The 20,449-nt window shown below is 40.5% G+C and overlaps 1 protein-coding gene across 8 annotated transcripts in view; it reads right to left on the bottom strand.

Annotated features, from left to right (window-relative positions):
* Nucleotides 1-20,449, bottom strand: part of Fas1 (fasciclin 1) — a 541,608-nt gene that overhangs the window by 36,103 nt on the left and 485,056 nt on the right. For 4 of the 8 annotated variants that reach the window (XM_071667100.1, XM_071667101.1, XM_071667102.1 and 1 more), the window contains one exon: nucleotides 5,676-5,729. The exons of the other annotated variants lie outside the window; for them this stretch is intronic. In XM_071667100.1, the coding sequence (XP_071523201.1) occupies nucleotides 5,676-5,729 (54 nt within the window). The remainder of the gene's footprint in view (nucleotides 1-5,675; nucleotides 5,730-20,449) is intronic. 8 annotated transcript variants of the gene reach the window in all.

Raw genomic sequence — 20,449 nt, 5'->3', positions numbered from 1 at the left:
TAGAGCACACCACAAACACAATGCCATCATCCAGTGGCTCTTTACTTCACAAAAGACATTTCCATGGGTCATAGGCACCAATCCAAAAGCAGTTATATTTGGTACAAAAATGTTTAGAGGAAGATGACAGGGTAAGGAGCCCAGGAAAAAATGCTCATGGGACAACCACCTCAAAAAGAAAGTGTTTTCAAAAATTCAAAACCTATATTTCTCTCTCTGCTTATTCTGCAAGCAAGATAGTGTACCCACACGGAGGAGCAGGTTTCAGAGAAAAACTTAGATGTGAAGACTAAAGACAAAGGTGAACAGGTATCTTCAGAGATGAATCAAAGACATACAGGAATCCTTTCATTCCTGAAGGAGGAATTCTCAGAGCCACACAGAGTAGATCCACAGAATCTGAGTGGAGGTGGAGGATAAGTACCAAAAACACCTTTGTTGGCTTTTTGTTTTTTCAGTGAAAAGTTTCTGAGGAAGTTCAATGAAGAGGCTAACTACCTCAAATTAAGTGTTCCAGTCTTTCTGAGCCATTAAAAAGTTCTTAATCCGTGTAAAGATATTACTTGCCAAAGGGGACTGAAGGTTAAGCAGAATAAAAGTAATTTTTTCCTTTATAAAGTCTGGATAAGTCTTAAGAGATTAACTAATTAAGCAGGCACATAAATCTCCTAGTGTATCTCAAAACATGTATTTCTAAGTAAAGGAAAAACACATTTCATGAAATGAAAAATATCATTTATGAGAAAAAGCAACAGAGGCAAGTGAAATAGGCCACGACTTTTCCTTAGAAAAATAAAACCTCCTGGTGGAAGCGTATTACTGAGAACGCTTTATGCACTACAGAGTGTGGTGTCAATATGTTTCACTTGTCCCAAACTAATAAAAAGCAACAAAGAGGCAAGTGAAATAGGCCACGACTTTTCCTTAGAAAAGTAAGACCTCCTGGTGGAAGCGTATTACTAAGAACGCTTTATGCACTACAGAGTCTGGTGTCAGTATGTTTCAATTGTCCCAAACTCATCTATATATAGCTTTGAAACACGTGTTTCTTTTTATCATCTAACAGGCTATCATTTGTACTGCTAAATGCAATCTACACTTAGCAGTCTACCATGGCTGAAGGGTAGCTGAAGATTACATGTGTTACTACTGTATGAGAAGGCATCAAGCATCTTGTGCCAGCACCACAAATAAGCTGAAATACAACCGATGGCAAGAAAGCATGGATTGTAGACCTATGTGAGATCCCTCTCAGCAGGCAACACAGATCTACATGAGGTCAGATTAAAGGATCAAACTGAGCATAATGCATGACGTTTTGTTGATGACATCTTCATGAGTTATCAAAATGGCATTTCTACATTTGGCTTTCACTCTGCTAGGAATCTAAGATTCTGGATTATCTTGACCCATAAGCAGATAACAGCAAAGAGAAGCCTACACCTACACAATGAAACAAAGATCCTACCAAAAGAATCCCACCTAAACATGCTCAGCACTCAATTCTATGCAACTGCACTAGATCCAGACCATGCTATACCTAACCATCAGTCCCTGAGTAAAAATAAAAAGATTACCCCTGCCTCACATTTCAGTAGCCTCTGCTCATAGGTCCCTCCACCCTATGACATAAATAATGACACCCTAACCACAAAGCTCTAATGATTATTCATGCACTGTCAAGAAAAATAATAAACAAATACAAAATAACTACAGAAACATTAAAAAGAATATTTGACATCAGTCCTACATGAAATAATAGATAATCAAGTAATGCAGATGGCAGCTGAGAAGAATAGCCTTTTTTATCCAACAAGACATATGGTAAGTGATCCATGCTTGTTCTGAAATTATAGATAAATCTCATCACTGGTACAAGTAGGTAAGTAGGTACTCTCTTTGCTGAAGAGATGTACCACCAACAAATCTCAGGCAGAAATCAAGTCTCCAGTGTTGGCATCAATGGCCCTAAAGGATAAATACTATAAAGACTGCACTCAGACTCCTGGGTTGACCTCCTCCCTCAAGTATCTAAAAAAATGACTTACATAATCACACAATCCAAACTGGGCGTAACAAAAATGTATAATAAACTCCTTCCATGTGTACTTCTGCATATCATTGGTAGGCTAGTCAGGACACAGTACTGTAGGTACACTGGTCCAATCTCACATCCCCTAACAATGACTTTGGGATATTAAATGACCTTGTCTAACACTTATTGTATGTGCAGTTACTGCACTGCATTACTGTATATACAGCTACTAACATCGATGTCTACCACTTCAATAGCATTGTGGAGGCTCCTCCTTTGGATATGCCCTCTATCTTCCTAGATTGGCCTGCCATCAACAAAAAGAACAACCAGTATACTATATCACTGGCATCCTAGCTGGGATGTTGGTACTTTTTGGAAACTATGTGGTTAGCATTTAGCTTTTATATCCCAATGACTACACACAAAAGGAAAGAATATTGTTGAACAAATTCATTATGGTACACCAGGAACTCTGGTTATGTACATAGGCTATCAGATATGTAACAGCTCATGAAGAGTGAAAACCTCAAAAGGAAGAGGATACTCCTAAGGTGAATCAGTCAAAAGGGTTAATGTTACATCTAATAAGCTAAGTGGGCCTTAAAATATTCTGACTTGGTTCCCACTTTGAAAATACTAAGTTATATATTCATGCAAAATGTGATACTCTCTACAGCCATGAGCAATTCAGCTGAGTACAGAAACCCAACCAAAAGTGCCCTAGAAAAAACAAGCCAGGCAATTGGTCAGATGAATTAGGAGGAGACTTGATTGACTGGCGCAAAATCCAAATTTGCACATCACCAAGGCCTGATTCAATGCTGTCGCTGAGATATAGCTCTAATTGCCACCTCTAAGTATTCCCCCTCTAAAGGGCCTCTTCACTAAAAATCTCCTCTGAGAAAAAGGGATATGACCCATTCAGGTTCCAATCAAAATCAGAAAGAGGGAGATGGAGAAACAGAAAACAGTAGCATTAAATATACATAATGATTTCATAACAGTAAAAAATGTTTCAAAATAATGCACTATACATGGACTGTAAATACTATAGCATAAATTAATCACATAAGGATACTTATTCTTGGCAGGATGGAAGAAACCACAGAAAAAGGAAGGTTAAAGGATGATTTGACATGCCTAGGGATCCAGAGAATAATGAGGTGACCAGTGTAACCTGTGGGTTTGCTGGTGGGACAATGAGGTCATCATTGAGTAAAGGTTACTGACTGGCTGAGGGGACCTAGATTGAATTTGAAGGCTACAATTAGTAAAACGTAATCAATGAAGATGAGCATATACCACACAAGAAGGCACAGATTAGTATTTTTCAAATCCCTGGGATCTTAGAGAATATCTCACAGCTTACAGGAGAGGCTGACAATTGAGAGAAAAAATTGAATACTGATAAGAAAAGCTGGAATCAATTATGCAGCTATTTTTTGGTCAACCATTACAATTCATGCTGCTGATGGAGAATCAAAACCTGGAATGGTGGACTAGGAAATAAAAGAAGGCTGCTCCCTGTCTCCTGTACTGTTAAAAAATTATGCACAGGCAATAGCGAGAGAAACCTCAAATAAGAATGAAAGTTAGAGGGGCATCAAACATGGTACTCTGGTACTTGTCAACAGGACAGAAGAAGGTCTCCAGTATAAGGTTATTCATTTACTTAGGATAGCAAATGTTTTTAAAATGAAAGTAAAAGTGCCTAAAATGAAAGAAGTGATAACTCTAAGGAAAGAACATGGAACTGTAATTATATGTGTTGACAATCCAACAACTTAGGAAAAAAATATTTCAAATACACAAAATATGTCATATCTTAGAACAGAGACTGTATCAAAGAAATGAAGACAAAAATCACTTGGTAGAGCATTTTTCAAAAAGAAAGCAAAGGCTAATCTAAGGTAAGTATGACATGAAGCTGAAGAAAAGGACAGTAGAATCCTTAATATGCTTAATATGAAATATAATTCTGCATGGTACAGAAATATAGACCTCAGAGGTAAAAAATAAGAATCTCTTAGTAAGTTGTGCAATGTGGACCTGGAGTACAATAATGAATATAAATGGTAAAACATCAATGCAATGAAGAACGTTTATGTAAAATGGAAGGAAAGAGCTTATCAAAAGTAAAAGCGTGAAAAGAGCTTAATAAGACCTATATTGCAAGGAAGAAGTCTACTGAAAGATAAGACAAAAGAAAGGTATGAGGCTTTTTTTAAAATTTTAGATCAAGAGGAAAAAAGAGGATATATATGTTGGAGGACATGAAGGCTGGAAAAACTTACTACAGCATGAGCAATGATGAATGTCAGACAAAAGGTAAACTGGTCCACAAGACTGGACCTGCAAATAGGTGGAACATCAAAGATGACCAAAGTTATGGTTGTGAGCCATAATTTCTTGGTCTTTTTGCTTTTTCTGGGATAAGTGATGAATATGGATTGGCAAGGGAGGTGTTGGTAACACCTGAATGAAACCACCAAACTGGAGTCTTTTAGAGTATTCATATTGGTTGAACTTTATACGCAACACGCTTTTCTCTATCAACTGTCTAGGAATAAGGTGAGAGTATGTACCTCCACTCATACAAGTGATGGCAGCAGCATAGCATTGCTGTTGGTGTTCACTCCGGTTAACGCTTATACACAAGTATCAATTACTACCAGAGTTACACTTGGTTAGAGCTGCAGCAAAATTATCACCTGGTTTGAATAACTGAGCAGCACAGTCCTTTGAGAACATCTGATAAAATAATCTATGACTTCATGGGGTTGTCTCCTCCTGGGAAAGATGGATTTTCTTACCTGATAGGCTGATTTGTCAAAAGCTTACCATAGAAAACACTGTTTTTTCTACTTCTTCAGCCAAGAGAATCATTCCATTTCAGCTCTTCACTACAAACTTAGAAGTGTAAACATTATCAGTAAGTGAATGAGCGTGCTATCATAAAAAAATTCTAGATAATCAAAAGGCATTAACCCTGATTACAAGAAAACTACAATATTTACTAATCAAACTGTGGTATTAGCTATATATGTGAAGTAACATCTTAAATCACTTCATACACTCATATTCAACACTGACAAATTTTTAGAGTAAACACCATGGTGAATTTAGGAAATCCCAAACACTGGAAGGAGTTCACATAATCATGCATCACATACGACTAAAAGTATCACAAGCATATGAGCAAGGGGAGTCCAAAGGTCCCACACTTTCCTTCCCACCAATTGTCAAAAGAGTGTATCAACTTCATTATGTTAAAAGGATGCTGATGAATATGCGATGTGTAGATCAAAAGATATACATTAGTATACTAACATATAAAGCATGTGTCATAGTGATAGGCTACACGTATTCAATGCAAGCATAAAATACAGCTAATTTTACCTTTCATAAACTGTATACCATGTGTGAAAATGACATACTGTATGGGGCTGCTAACAATCAAACAACAAAACTTTCACAAAATTTGTCTTCCAAGGCAAAATTTCTTTTTGGGTAAAATATGATAGACATGGATTAAGAAATACTTCCACATGATATAAACTGAATAAGCATACTGATGTGTGAGTCAAACATTATCAAGCGTGGCAACATACTGCAAAAAAAAAAAAAGAGGACACACCTGATGCAGTATCCGTATCCGATTCTACCTCAGTATCATTTGTACCTGTGGATTCTGTTGAGGAATTTATTTTAGGCTTCATTATAAACTGCACTAGTAATCATGTTAAATACCTATTACAAATCTTTAAACATTTTTTCTATAAATGTAGGATTTGAAGTATGAAAAGCCATTTTGAAATTCTAATGGAGGCAGAGTTCTGTGAGCACTAACACAGCCCTTGCTCACAGAAGATAACATTTCATTTTAGCATCTAAATAGGGTGTATTCATCACGATTTCACTTTCATTAACAACCACAGTATCTACGAGGGTGGCAAATGTGCACTTATGGAGATCCTAACAACCATGCAGCAACCTGCCCTTGCCTATGATGTCACTGGCACAGAGGGTAAGTGGCACTTGACCAGCTGCCAACTCTCACCACTCTGCCTACATGTCTGTGCCTCAAGCTGGAAAAAAAACTTATAAATATAGAGGGAAAAGAAAGAATGAGAAAATATAACATTTCATTTTAGCATCTAAATAGGGTGTATTCATCACGATTTCCCTTTGATTAACAACCACAGTATCTATGAGGTTGGCAAATGTGCACTTATGGAGACTCCAACAACCATGCAGCAACCTGCCCTTGTTTATGATGTCCCTGACACAGGGTGTAAGTGGCACTTACCAGCTACCAACTCTCAATACTCACTACCTACAAGTCTGTGCCTCAAGCTGGAAAAAAATTAAAAAGAGAGGAAAAAGAAAGAATGAGAAAAATAAATGGATACTCATGGGTCTCTGCCTTGATAAGAGAAAATGTTTTCACACTTCTAAACCTACAATGTTCACCTATGGACAGAGCCCTGAGAGCATCAGTAAGCATACTCAACATGAGTTAGTGGAACCTTGTGAAACACTAAAGAAAACAAAATCTTAAAGAAAGAACCTGAACGTTAATATAAATTTGGCCTCTGAACTGGATCATTCTCTTCTAGAGGTGTTGGCAAGATTAAGGCAGCAGTGTCTAATAAAGATATTTTTCTAGAGCCCTCTACCTCTTATGCTAATCTCATCAGTAAGAGAATCCTTGGCCTTTAAATGTTGGAAGAATGCCTAATGTCAACCATGATTTGAAAAAATAAAGGGTCATCAAATTTTCTTTTTCCCATTATAACATGAAAAACATACATATAAAAGTAAAAGATATGTACAAAAAAGTGAGCTAACCTATCTTATATGGCCTTAGTATAGCACTGAAACATAAAGGAAGATCTTCTATAGGGATGGAGGAGGGGAATGTCTTATGTCTTATATGGCCATGGTACAGCATATGAGATCTAGGAAAGATGATATGCTATCTATATTTGACCTTGTCCTTACACATTATAGCTTGTAAATATAATATGGTAAACAGAGAAGAGGCAGTGAAAGTTTTGTGGAAGATGAAAGCCAGCAAGGTGGCAAGTTTGGATGGTATTGCTGTGGAATTTATTAAAAAGGGGGTGACTGTGTTGTTGACTGGTTGGTGAGGATATTCAATGTATGAAGGGTTCATGGTGAAATGTCTGAGGATTGGCGGAATGCATGTATGGTGCCACTGTACAAAGGCAAAGGGGATAAAGGTGAGTGTTCAAATTACAGAGGCATAAGTTTGTGGAGTATTCCTGGGAAATTATATGGGAGGGTATTGATCGAGAGGGTCAAGGCATGTAGAGAGCACCATATTGGGGAGGAGCAGTGTGGTTTCAGAAGTGGTAGAGGATGTGTGGATCAGGTGATTGCTTTGAAGAATGTATGTGAGAAATACTTAGACAAGCAGATGGATTTGTATGTACCTTTTATGGATCTGGAGAAGGCATATGATAAGAGTTGATAGAGATGCTTTGTGGAAGGTATTATGAGTATATGGTGTGGGAGGTAAGTTGCTAGAAGCAGTGAAAAGTTTTTATCGAGGCTGTAAGGCGTGTGCATGAGTAGGAAGACAGGAAAGCGATTGGTTCCAAGTGTATGTCAGTTTGCAGCAGGTGTGTGTGATGTCTCCATTGCTGTTTAATTTGTTTATGGATGGGGTTGTTAGGGAGGTGAATGCAAGAGTTTTGGAGAAAGGGGCAAGTATGAAGTCTGTTGTGGATGAGAGGGCTTGGGAAGTGAGTCAGTTGTTGTTCACTGATGATACAGCGCTTGTGGCTGATTCGGGTGAGAAACTGCAGAAGTTGGTGACTGAGTTTGGTAAAGTGTGTGAAAGAAGAAAGCTGAGAGTACATGTGAATAATTACAAGGTTATTAGGTTCAGTAGGGTTGAGGGACAAGTAAGTTGGGAGGTAAGTTTAAATGGAGAAAAACTGGAGGAAGTGAAGTGTTTTAGATATCTGGGAGTGGATTTGGCAGCGGATGGAACCATGGAAGCGGAAGTGAATCACAGGGTGTGGGAGGGGGCAAAGGTTCTGGGAGCACTGAAGAAGTGTGGAAGGCGAGAACATTATCTCGGAGAGCGAAAATGAGTATGATTGAAGGAATAGTGGTTCCAACAATGTTATATGGTTGTGAGGCATGGGTGATTGATAGGGTTATGTGGAGGAGGGTGGAAGTGTTGGAAATGAGATGTTTGAGAACAATATGTGATGTGAGGTGGTTTAACTGAGTAAGTAATGAAAGGGTAAGAGAGATGTGTGGTAATAAAAAGAGTGTGGTTGAGAGAGCAGAAGAGGGTGTATTGAAATGGTTTGGTCACATAAAGATTGACAAAGAGGATATATGTGTCAGAGGTGGAGGGAACGAGAAGTGAGAGATCAAATTGGAGGTGGAAGGATGGAGTGAAAAAGATTTTGAGCGATTGGGGCCTAAACATACAGGAGGGTGAAAGGCGTGCAAGGAATAGAGTGAACTGGAACGATGTGGTATACCGGGGTCGACGTGCTGTCATTGGATTGAACCAGGGCATGTGAAGCATCTGGGGTAAACCATGGAAAGGTCTGCGGGGCTTGGATGTGGAAAGGGAGCTGTGGTTTTGGAGGGATGTCCAATCACTATCTTGTGGAGGTGAAGGTGAAGATTTGTAGTGGTTTCCAGAAAATATGAGAGAATGTTGGGGAGAAGAGAGTAGTGGGAGTAAGTGAGCTTGGAAAAAAGAAAGTAACAGGAAAGATTGAGTGCAGAATGGCAAAGGGTGAGCGCAAATGACGTAAGGTGAGTGGGGGAGGAATGAGATGTATTCAGGGAAGCAGTGATAGTTTGTGCAAAAGATGCATGTGGTATGAGAAAGGTGGGAAGTGGGCAGATTAGAAAGGGTAGTGAATGGTGGGATGAAGAAGTAAAATTGTTAGTGATAGAGAAGAGAGAGGCGTCTGGATGAGTTTTGCAGGGAATTAGTTCAAATGACTGGGAGATGTATAAAAGAAAGTGGGAGGAGATTAAGAGAAAGGTGCAAGAGGTGAGAAAGAGGGCAAATGAGAGTTGGAGTGAGAGAGTATCATTAAATTTTAGTTAGAATAAAAAGATGTTTTGGAAGGAGGTAAATAAAGTGCATAAGACGAGAGAACAAATGAGAACATTGGTAAAGGGGGCGAATGGGAAGGTAATAACAAGTAGTGATGATGTGAGAGGGAGATGGAGTGAATTTTTGAAGGTTTATTGAATGTGTTTGATGATAGAGTGGCAGATACAGGATATTTTGGTCGGGGTGGTGTGCGAAGTGAGAGGGTCAGGGAGAATGGTTTGGTGAACAGAGAAGTAGTGAAAGCCTTGTGAAAGATGAAAAGCATGAGGCAGCAGGTTTGGATGGTATTGCAGTGGAATCTATAAGAAAATGGGGTGACTGTGTCATTGATTGATTGGTAAGGATATTCATAAGAAAAGGGGGTGCTGTGTCATTGATTGGTTGGTAAGGATATTCAATGTATGTACAGATCATGGTGAAGTGCCAGAGGATTGGCAGAATGCATGCATAATGCCATTGTACAAAGGCAAAGGGGATAAGATTGAGTGTTCAAATTATGAAAGGGTGGATAGAGATGCTTTGTAGGAGGTGAGTTGCTAGCAGTGAAAAGTTTTTACCAAGGATGTAAGGCATGTGTATGAGTAGGGAGAGAGGAGAGTGATTGGTTCCCAGTGATTGTCAGCTTGTGGCAGGGGCATGTGATGTCTCATGGTTGTTTAACTTGTTCATGGATGGGGTGGTTAGGGAGGGGAATGCAAGAGTTTCGGAGAGAGGGGCAAGTATGCAGTCTGTTGAGGATGAGATCGCTTGGGAAGTGAGTCAGTTGTTGTTCGCTGATGATAGAGCACTGGTGGCTGATTCGGGTAAAAAACGGCAGAAGTTCGTGACTGAGTTTGGTAAAGTGTGTGAAAGAAGAAAGCTGAGAGTAAATGTGAATTACAGCAAGGTTATTAGGTTCAGTAGGACTGAGGGACAAGTTAATTGGGAGGTGAGTTTGAATGAAGAAAAACTGGAGAGAGTGAAGTGTTTCAGATGTCTAGGAGTGGATTTAGTAGCAGATGGAACCATGGAAGTGGAGGTGAGTCACTGGGTGGGGGAAGGAGAAAAGATTCTGGGAGCATTGAAGAATGTGTGGAAGGCAAGAACGTTATCACAGAGAGCAAATATGGGTATGTTTGAAGGAATAGTGGTTCCAACAATGTTATATGGTTGTGAGGCATGGGCTATAGATAGGGTTGTGCGGAGGGGGTGGATATGCTGGAAATGAGATGTTTGAGGACAATATGTGGAGTGAGGGGGTTTGATTAAGTAATGAAAGGGTAAGAGAAATGTGTGGTAATAAAAGGAGGGTGGTTGAGAGAGCAGAAGAGGGTGTGTTGAAATGGTTTGGACTCATGGGGAGAATGAGTGAGGAAAAATTGACAGAGAGGATGTATGTGTCAGAGGTGGAGGGAAGAAGGAAAAGCAGGAGACCAAATTGAAGGTGGAGGAATGGAGTGAAAGAGATTTTGAGCAATCAGGGCCTGAACATACAGAAGGGTGAAAGGTGTGCAAGAAATAGAGTGAATTGGAACATTGTGGTATACTGGGGTCAATGTGCTGTCAATGGATTGAACCAGGGCATATATGTATATTATACATGACAGCTAGAGACTGTGTGAACAAATGTGGCCTTTGTTGTCTTTTCCTAGCGCTACCTCGCACGTATGCGGGGGGAGGGGGGTGTCATTTCATGTGTGGCAGGATGGCAATGGGAATGAATAAAGGCAGCAATTATGTATTATGTACATGTGTATATATGTATATGTCTGTGTATGTATATATATGTATACACTGAAATGTATAGGTATGTATGGCACGGGAGACAGTGACAAAGTATGATGAATATAAAATAAGCATTATTTATTGAAATTTATTTTACTTTGTCGCTGTCTCCCGCGTTAGCAAGGTAGCGCAAGGAAACAGACGAAAGAATGGCCCAACCCACCCACATACACATGTATATACATACACATCCACACACGTAAAATAAACATACCTATACATCTCAATGTATACATATATATATACACACACAGACATATACATATATGCACAGGTACATAATTCATACTGTCTGCCTTTATTCATTCCCATCGCCACCCCGCCACACATGAAATAACAACCCCCTCCCCCCACATGTGCGCGAGGTAGCGCTAGGAAAAGACAACAAAGGCCACATTCGTTCACACTCGTCTCTAGCTGTCATGTAAAATTCACTCTATTCCTTGCATGCCTTTCACCCTCCTCCATGTTCAGGCCCCGATCACTCAAAATCTTTTTCACTCCGTCTTTCCACCTTCAATTTGGTCTCCCACTTCTCCTCGTTCCCTCCACCTCTGACACATATATCCTGTAGTTTTGGTGCATTATTGCATGACAGCTAGAGACTGAGTGTGAACGAATGTGGCCTTTGTTGTCTTTTCCTAGCGCTACCTCGCGCACATGTGGGGGGAGGGGGTTGTTATTTCATGTGTGGCGGGGTGGCGATGGGAATGAATAAAGGCAGACAGTATGAATTATGTACATGTGTATACATGTATATGTCCGTGTGTACAGTATATATATATGTATACGTTGAGATGTATAGGTATGTATATTTGCATGTGTGGACGTGTATTTGTATACATGTGTATGTGGGTGGGTTGGGCCATTCTTTTGTCTGTTTCCTTGCGCTACCTCGCTAACGCAGGAGACAGCGACAAAGCAAAATAAAATAATAGATAGATATATTTTTTTTTTTTTTTCATACTATTTGCCATTTCCCGCGTTAGCAAGGTAGCGTTAAGAACATAGAACTGGGCCTTAGAGGGAATATCCTCACCTGACCCCCTTCTCTGTTCCTTCTTTTGGAAAATTAAAAAAAACAAGAAAGGGGAGGATTTCCAGCCACCCGCTCCCTCCCCTTTTAGTCGCCTTCTACGACACGCAGGGAATACGTGGGAAGTATTCTTTCTCCCCTATCCCCAGGGATAATGATAAATATATATATATATATATATATTTTTTTTTTTTTTTTTTTTATACTTTGTCGCTGTCTCCCGCGTTTGCGAGGTAGCGCAAGGAAACAGACGAAAGAAATGGCCCAACCCCCCCCCCCCATACACATGTACATACACACGTCCACACACGCAAATATACATACCTACACAGCTTTCCATGGTTTACCCCAGACGCTTCACATGCCTTGATTCACTCCACTGACAGCACGTCAACCCCTGTATACCACATCGCTCCAATTCACTCTATTCCTTGCCCTCCTTACACCCTCCTGCATGTTCAGGCCCCGATCACACAAAATCTTTTTCACTCCATCTTTCCACCTCCAATTTGGTCTCCCTCTTCTCCTCGTTCCCTCCACCTCCGACACATATATCCTCTTGGTCAATCTTTCCTCACTCATTCTCTCCATGTGACCAAACCATTTCAAAACACCCTCTTCTGCTCTCTCAACCACGCTCTTTTTATTTCCACACATCTCTCTTACCCTTACGTTACTTACTCGATCAAACCACCTCACACCACACATTGTCCTCAAACATCTCATTTCCAGCACATCCATCCTCCTGCGCACAACTCTATCCATAGCCCACGCCTCGCAACCATACAACATTGTTGGAACCACTATTCCTTCAAACATACCCATTTTTGCTTTCCGAGATACTGTTCTCGACTTCCACACATTTTTCAAGGCTCCCAAAATTTTCGCCCCCTCCCCCACCCTATGATCCACTTCCGCTTCCATGGTTCCATCCGCTGACAGATCCACTCCCAGATATCTAAAACACTTCACTTCCTCCAGTTTTTCTCCATTCAAACTCACCTCCCAATTGACTTGACCCTCAACCCTACTGTACCTAATAACCTTGCTCTTATTCACATTTACTCTTAACTTTCTTCTTCCACACACTTTACCAAACTCAGTCACCATATATATATATATATATATATATATATATATATATATATATATATAGCATGGGAAGGAGTAGCAATACTCCTGAAACAGGACTTGTGGGAGTATGTGATAGAATGTAAGAAAGTAAATTCTCGATTAATATGGGTAAAACTGAAAGTTGATGGAGAGAGATGGGTGATTATTGGTGCATATGCACCTGGGCATGAGAAGAAAGATCATGAGAGGCAAGTGTTTTGGGAGCAGTTGAATGAGTGTGTTAGTGGATTTGATGCACGAGACCTGGTTATAGTGATGGGTGATTTGAATGTAAAGGTGAGTAATGTGGCAGTTGAGGGAATAATTGGTATACATGGGGTGTTTAGTGTTGTAAATGGAAATGGTGAAGAGCTTGTAGATTTATGTGCTGAAAAAGGACTGATGATTGGGAATACCTGGTTTAAAAAGCGAGATATACATAAGTATACTTATGTAAGTAGGAGAGATGGCCAGAGAGCGTTATTGGATTACGTGTTAATTGACAGGCACGCAAAAGAGAGACTTTTGGATGTTAATGTGCTGAGAGGTGCAACTGGAGGGATGTCTGATCATTATCTTGTGGAGGCTAAGGTGAAGATTTGTATGGGTTTTCAGAAAAGAAGAGTGAATGTTGGGGTGAAGAGGGTGGTGAGAGTAAGTGAGCTTGGGAAGGAGACTTGTGTGAGGAAGTACCAAGAGAGACTGAGTACAGAATGGAAAAAGGTGAGAACAATGGAAGTAAGGGGAGTGGGGGAGGAATGGGATGTATTTAGGGAATCAGTGATGGATTGCGCAAAAGATGCTTGTGGCATGAGAAGAGTGGGAGGTGGGTTGATTAGAAAGGGTAGTGAGTGGTGGGATGAAGAAGTAAGAGTATTAGTGAAAGAGAAGAGAGAGGCATTTGGACGATTTTTGCAGGGAAAAAATGAAATTGAGTGGGAGATGTATAAAAGAAAGAGACAGGAGGTCAAGAGAAAGGTGCAAGAGGTGAAAAAAAGGGCAAATGAGAGTTGGGGTGAGAGAGTATCATTAAATTTTAGGGAGAATGAAAAGATGTTCTGGAAGGAGGTAAATAAAGTGCGTAAGACAAGGGAGCAAATGGGAACTTCAGTGAAGGGCGCAAATGGGGAGGTGATAACAAGTAGTGGTGATGTGAGAAGGAGATGGAGTGAGTATTTTGAAGGTTTGTTGAATGTGTTTGATGATAGAGTGGCAGATATAGGGTGGTTTGGTCGAGGTGGTGTGCAAAGTGAGAGGGTTAGGGAAAATGATTTGGTAAACAGAGAAGAGGTAGTAAAAGCTTTGCGGAAGATGAAAGCCGGCAAGGCAGCAGGTTTGGATGGTATTGCAGTGGAATTTATTAAAAAAGAGGGTGACTGTATTGTTGACTGGTTGGTAAGGTTAATAATGTCTGTATGACTCATGGTGAGGTGCCTGAGGATTGGCGGAATGCGTGCATAGTGCCATTGTACAAAGGCAAAGGGGATAAGAGTGAGTGCTCAAATTACAGAGGTATAAGTTTGTTGAGTATTCCTGGTAAATTATATGGGAGGATATTGATTGAGAGGGTGAAGGCATGTACAGAGCATCAGATTGGGGAAGAGCAGTGTGGTTTCAGAAGTGGTAGAGGATGTGTGGATCAGGTGTTTGCTTTGAAGAATGTATGTGAGAAATACTTAGAAAAGCAAATGGATTTGTATGTAGCATTTATGGATCTGGAGAAGGCATATGATAGAGTTGATAGAGATGCTCTGTGGAAGGTATTAAGAATATATGGTGTGGGAGGCAAGTTGTTAGAAGCAGTGAAAAGTTTTTATCGAGGATGTAAGGCATGTGTACGTGTAGGAAGAGAGGAAAGTGATTGGTTCTCAGTGAATGTAGGTTTGCGGCAGGGGTGTGTGATGTCTCCATGGTTGTTTAATTTGTTTATGGATGGGGTTGTTAGGGAGGTGAATGCAAGAGTTTTGGAAAGAGGGGCAAGTATGAAGTCTGTTGGGGATGAGAGAGCTTGGGAAGTGAGTCAGTTGTTGTTCGCTGATGATACAGCGCTGGTGGCTGATTCATGTGAGAAACTGCAGAAGCTGGTGACTGAGTTTGGTAAAGTGTGTGAAAGAAGAAAGTCAAGAGTAAATGTGAATAAGAGCAAGGTTATTAGGTACAGTAGGGTTGAGGGTCAAGTCAATTGGGAGGTGAGTTTGAATGGAGAAAAACTGGAGGAAGTGAAGTGTTTTAGATATCTGGGAGTGGATCTGGCAGCGGATGGAACCATGGAAGCAGAAGTGGATCATAGGGTGGGGGAGGGGGCGAAAATTCTGGGGGCCTTGAAGAATGTGTGGAAGTCGAGAACATTATCTCGGAAAGCAAAAATGGGTATGTTTGAAGGAATAGTGGTTCCAACAATGTTGTATGGTTGCGAGGCGTGGGCTATGGACAGAGTTGTGCGCAGGAGGATGGATGTGCTGGAAATGAGATGTTTGAGGACAATGTGTGGTGTGAGGTGGTTTGATCGAGTAAGTAACGTAAGGGTAAGAGAGATGTGTGGAAATAAAAAGAGCGTGGTTGAGAGAGCAGAAGAGGGTGTTTTGAAATGGTTCGGGCACATGGAGAGAATGAGTGAGGAAAGATTGACCAAGAGAACATATGTGTCGGAGGTGGAGGGAACGAGGAGAAGAGGGAGACCAAATTGGAGGTGGAAAGATGGAGTGAAAAAGATTTTGTGTGATCGGGGCCTGAACATGCAGGAGGGTGAAAGGAGGGCAAGGAATAGAGTGAATTGGAGCGATGTGGTATACCGGGGTTGACGTGCTGTCAGTGGATTGAATCAAGGCATGTGAAGCGTCTGGGGTAAACCATGGAAAGCTGTGTAGGTATGTATATATGTGTGTGTGGATGTATGTATATACATGTGTATGGGGGTGGGTTGGGCCATTTCTTTCGTCTGTTTCCTTGCGCTACCTCGCAAACGCGGGAAACAGCGACAAAAAAAAAAAATATATATATATATATATATATATATATATATATATATATATATATATATATATATATGAAGTGCCTGATGGATTGGCGGAATGCATGCATAAAGCCATTGTATGAAGGGAAAGGGGATAAAGGTGAGTGTTCAAATTACAGAGGAACAAGTTTGTTGAGTATTCCTGGGAAATTATATGGGAGGGTACTGATTGAGAAAGTAAAGACATGTACAAAGCATCAGACTGGGCAAGAGCAGTGTGGTTTCAGCAGTGGTAGAGGATGTGTGGATCAGGTGTTTGCTTTGAAGAAGTTTATGTGAGAAATACTTGAAAAAACAGATGGATTTGTATGTAGTATTTATGGATCTGGAAAAGGCATATGATAGGGTTGATAGGGATACTTTGTGTAAGGTTTTAAAAGACTATGGTGTGGGAGGTAAGTTGCTTGAAGCAATGAAAAGTTTTTACCAAGGATGGAAGGTATGTGTATGAATAGGAAGAGAGGAGAGTGACTGGTTCCTGGTGAATGTTGGTTTGCGGGAAGGGTGAGTGATGTCCCCATGGTTGTTTAATTTGTTTATGGATGGGGAGGTTAAGGAGGTGAATGTAAGAGTTTTGGAGAGAGGGGCAAGTATGCAGTCTGTTGTAGATGAGAGGCCATGGGAAGTGAGTCAGTTGTTGTCCGCTGATGATACATCGCTGGTGGCTGATTTGGGTGAGAAACTACAAAAGTTGTTGACTGAATTTGGTAAAAAGTGTGAAAGGAGAAAGTTGAGAGTAAATGTGAATAAGAACAAAGTTATTAGGTTCAGTAAGGTTGAAGGACAAATTAATTGGGAGGTAAGCTGAATGGAGAAAAACTGGAGGAAGTGAAGTGTTTTAGATATCTGGAAGTGGACTGAGCAGCAGATGGAAACATGAAAGCGGAAGTGAGTCATAGGGTGGGGGAAGGGGGCGAAGGTTCTGGGAGCATTGAAGAATGTTTGGAAGGTGAGAACATTATATCGGAGAGCAAAAATGGGTACGTTTGAAGGAATAGTAGTTCCAACAATGTTATATGGTTGCGAGGCATGGACTATAGATATGGTTGTATGGAGGAGGGTGGATGTGTTGAAAATGAAATGTCTGATGACAATATGTGGTGTGAGGTGGTTTGATCAAGTAAGTAATGAAAGGGTAAGAATGATGTGTGGTAATAAAAAGACTATGGTTGACAGAGCAGAAGAGGGTGTGTTGAAAATGTTTGGACACATGGAGAGAATGAGTGAGGAAAGATTGACATAGAGGATATATGTGTCAGAGGTGGAGGGAACAGGGAAATGTGGATCTTTCTGTTAGACTTAAGCAACATATATATAGTACAAGAACAGGACAAGAATCAAATAACTTGTTTAATCATGTTAAAAATTATGATCACTGTACTGATTAGAGTACTGCCATCTCAATTATTAACTCTAAATCCTGTACCATGAGAAATTTCATTGAATGTTCTATTATTAAATGCATAAAGAATTGTGACATTAACATTAGTTAAGGCCTATGCAAATAGGATAGCTTTATTGTTGATCAAATTTGTAAGCAATTCCTTTTCTTGTCCACATAATTCATTTTATGATAGGCATGTTGCCAGACTTGAACACACTTGACTTCCATTTGGGTAGTCATTTGTTCATCAAATGGCATCCTAGCTACATCTCTTTGTTGTATATCAACTGACTGTTATATATCTCTCTTGCATCTCCCCTGATGATGCGAATATGTTCCATTTCGGTGCATTACACATGACAGCTAGAGACTGAGTGTGAACGAATGTGACCTTTTTGTCTGTTTTCCTGGCACTACCTCGCTAAAGCAGGGGGTAGCGATGCTGTTTCCTGTGGGTCAGGGTAGTGACAGGAATGGATGAAGGCAAGGAAGTGTGTATATGTATGTCTGTGTATGTATATGTATGTATATGTGTATGAGTGGATGGGCCATTCTTCATCTGTTTCCTGGTGCTACCTCGTTGATGCAGGAAGCAGCGATTATTTATATATTTTTTTTTATTATTTTGCTTTGTCGCTGTCTCCCGCATTTGCGAGGTAGCGCAAGGAAACAGACGAAAGAAATGGCCCAACCCACCCCCATACACATGTATATACATACATGTCCACACACGCAAATATACATACCTATACATCTCAATGTACACATATATAGACACACACAGACACATACATATATACACATGCACACAATTCACACTGTCTGCCTTTATTCATTCCCATCACCACCTCGCCACACATGGAATAACATCCCCCTCCCCCCCTCGATCAAACCACCTCACACCACACATTGTCCTCAAACATCTCATTTCCAGCACATCCACCCTCCTTCGCACAACTCTATCCATAGCCCACGCCTCGCAACCATACAACATTGTTGGAACCACTATTCCTTCAAACATACCCATTTTTGCTTTCCGAGATAATGTTCTCGACTTCCAAACATTCTTCAAGGCTCCCAGGATTTTTGCCCCCTCCCCCACCCTATGATTCACTTCCACTTCCATGGTTCCATCCGCTGCCAGATCCACTCCCACATATCTAAAACACTTTACTTCCTCCAGTTTTTCTCCATTCAAACTTACCTCCCAATTGACTTGACCCTCAAGCCTACTGTACCTAATAACCTTGCTCTTATTCACATTTACTCTTAACTTTCTTCTTTCACACACTTTACCAAACTCAGTCACCAGCTTCTGCAGTTTCTCACATGAATCAGCCACCAGCGCTGTATCATCAGCGAACAACTGACTCACTTCCCAAGCTCTCTCATCCACAACAGACTTCATACTTGCCCCTCTTTCCAAAACTCTTGCATTCACCTCCCTAACAACCCCATCCATAAACAAATTAAACAACCATGGAGACATCACACACCCCTGCCGCAAACCTACATTCACTGAGAACCAATCACCTATCTATCTATGTCTCTAAAGCCTCATCAAGGGGGTAGCCACAGCACAAGAGTCTCCACTTACCCCTGTCCTTACATGCCTCCCTTGCATATACCATTCCATGCATTCTTCCACCATTTCTTTCACTTCTGTATTCTTCCACTGTATTTCATGTCACAGGTGGTCCTCCTCTAACATCAACCCCTTTAACTGTATCATCATACACTCTTCTCCTTATAAACTCCCAGTCTTGCATTCTTTCCATTTGCCCAAACCACCTCAAAGTATTATGTTTCACCCACTCTAGCATTCTACAATTCATTCCTTTTGCACTCCCTGGCATACCGCATCACTCATACACCCCTTCATTTCTTTCTTCATTCCATCCAGTCATAATACACACTCCTCTCAAATAGCTCATTCCTACAGTCTGGGTATCTGACATCTGTGAATCATTCCATGTCCATATTCGGCTGCATAGGTCAGGGTTGGGAAGACTATGCAGTCCCTTAATCCTTTCTACACTTCCACACTTATACCTATACCTTTCATTATTCTATTAAGGGACCCAATGACTTTTCTACCTGTACTGCTCTCTTTTATCTCTCCTTCAATATCACCAGGCTTACCCAAGACAGCTCCTAAATACTTAAATTCTCACACCTCTTCCAGTGTCTATCCCTTCATATCTATAATAGTTTATGACACCTTTTATTCAAAAGGATTTTGCAAAATCTATATTTTCATTCTGTTTCCTTTCAAACACCATTACTGTACTTTTATTTGCATTTACCCTCAAATGCCTATGCTTACACACATCATAAAACACACAACCTTCAGCAAATCCTTTCTACTCTCAGCATACAACACAAAATCATCCACAACAGGGTTGTCACTTGCCACCATACCTAATGAGCATACTCCATCTCTACAACCCCTTTCCCTAATTTTGCTTTCACCCCTATTATCACTCCACCCATAAATACATCAAAAAGCCACGGTGACATCACACAGCCCTGCCTCACACCCACATATATAACGAAACTTTCACTCAACTCTCCATCCACTTTTAGACATGCATTCATTCCTCTACAGAAGTCTTTCACCCCATCCAACAGTTGTCCCTCTACCCAATAAGTCCTTAACTCATCCCATGACATATTCCACTCAACTCTGTCATATATTTTCTTCAGATCCATAAAAGCTGAATAAAACTTCTTTCACTAAATACTTTTCACAGTCATTCTCTCTACAAAAATCTGATCCATACATTCCCTAACTTTCCTAAAACCCCCTTGATCATTACTTATTGCAAATTCAGTCACTTCCATCACTGTATCCATAAATATTCTTGCATACACTTTTCCTGGTATACTTAACAGACTTATTCCCCTACATTTGCTGCATATATCCACAGCATCTTTTTCCTTAGAATAAAGGAATAATAGCTTTCTCCCAATCCCCAGGC

The sequence above is a fragment of the Panulirus ornatus genome, chromosome 11, assembly GCF_036320965.1.
Source record: "Panulirus ornatus isolate Po-2019 chromosome 11, ASM3632096v1, whole genome shotgun sequence".
Lineage (NCBI taxonomy): Eukaryota > Metazoa > Arthropoda > Malacostraca > Decapoda > Palinuridae > Panulirus > Panulirus ornatus.
Note: the sequence above shows the minus strand (reverse complement) of the source record. Positions and strands in the feature narration are given on the sequence as shown.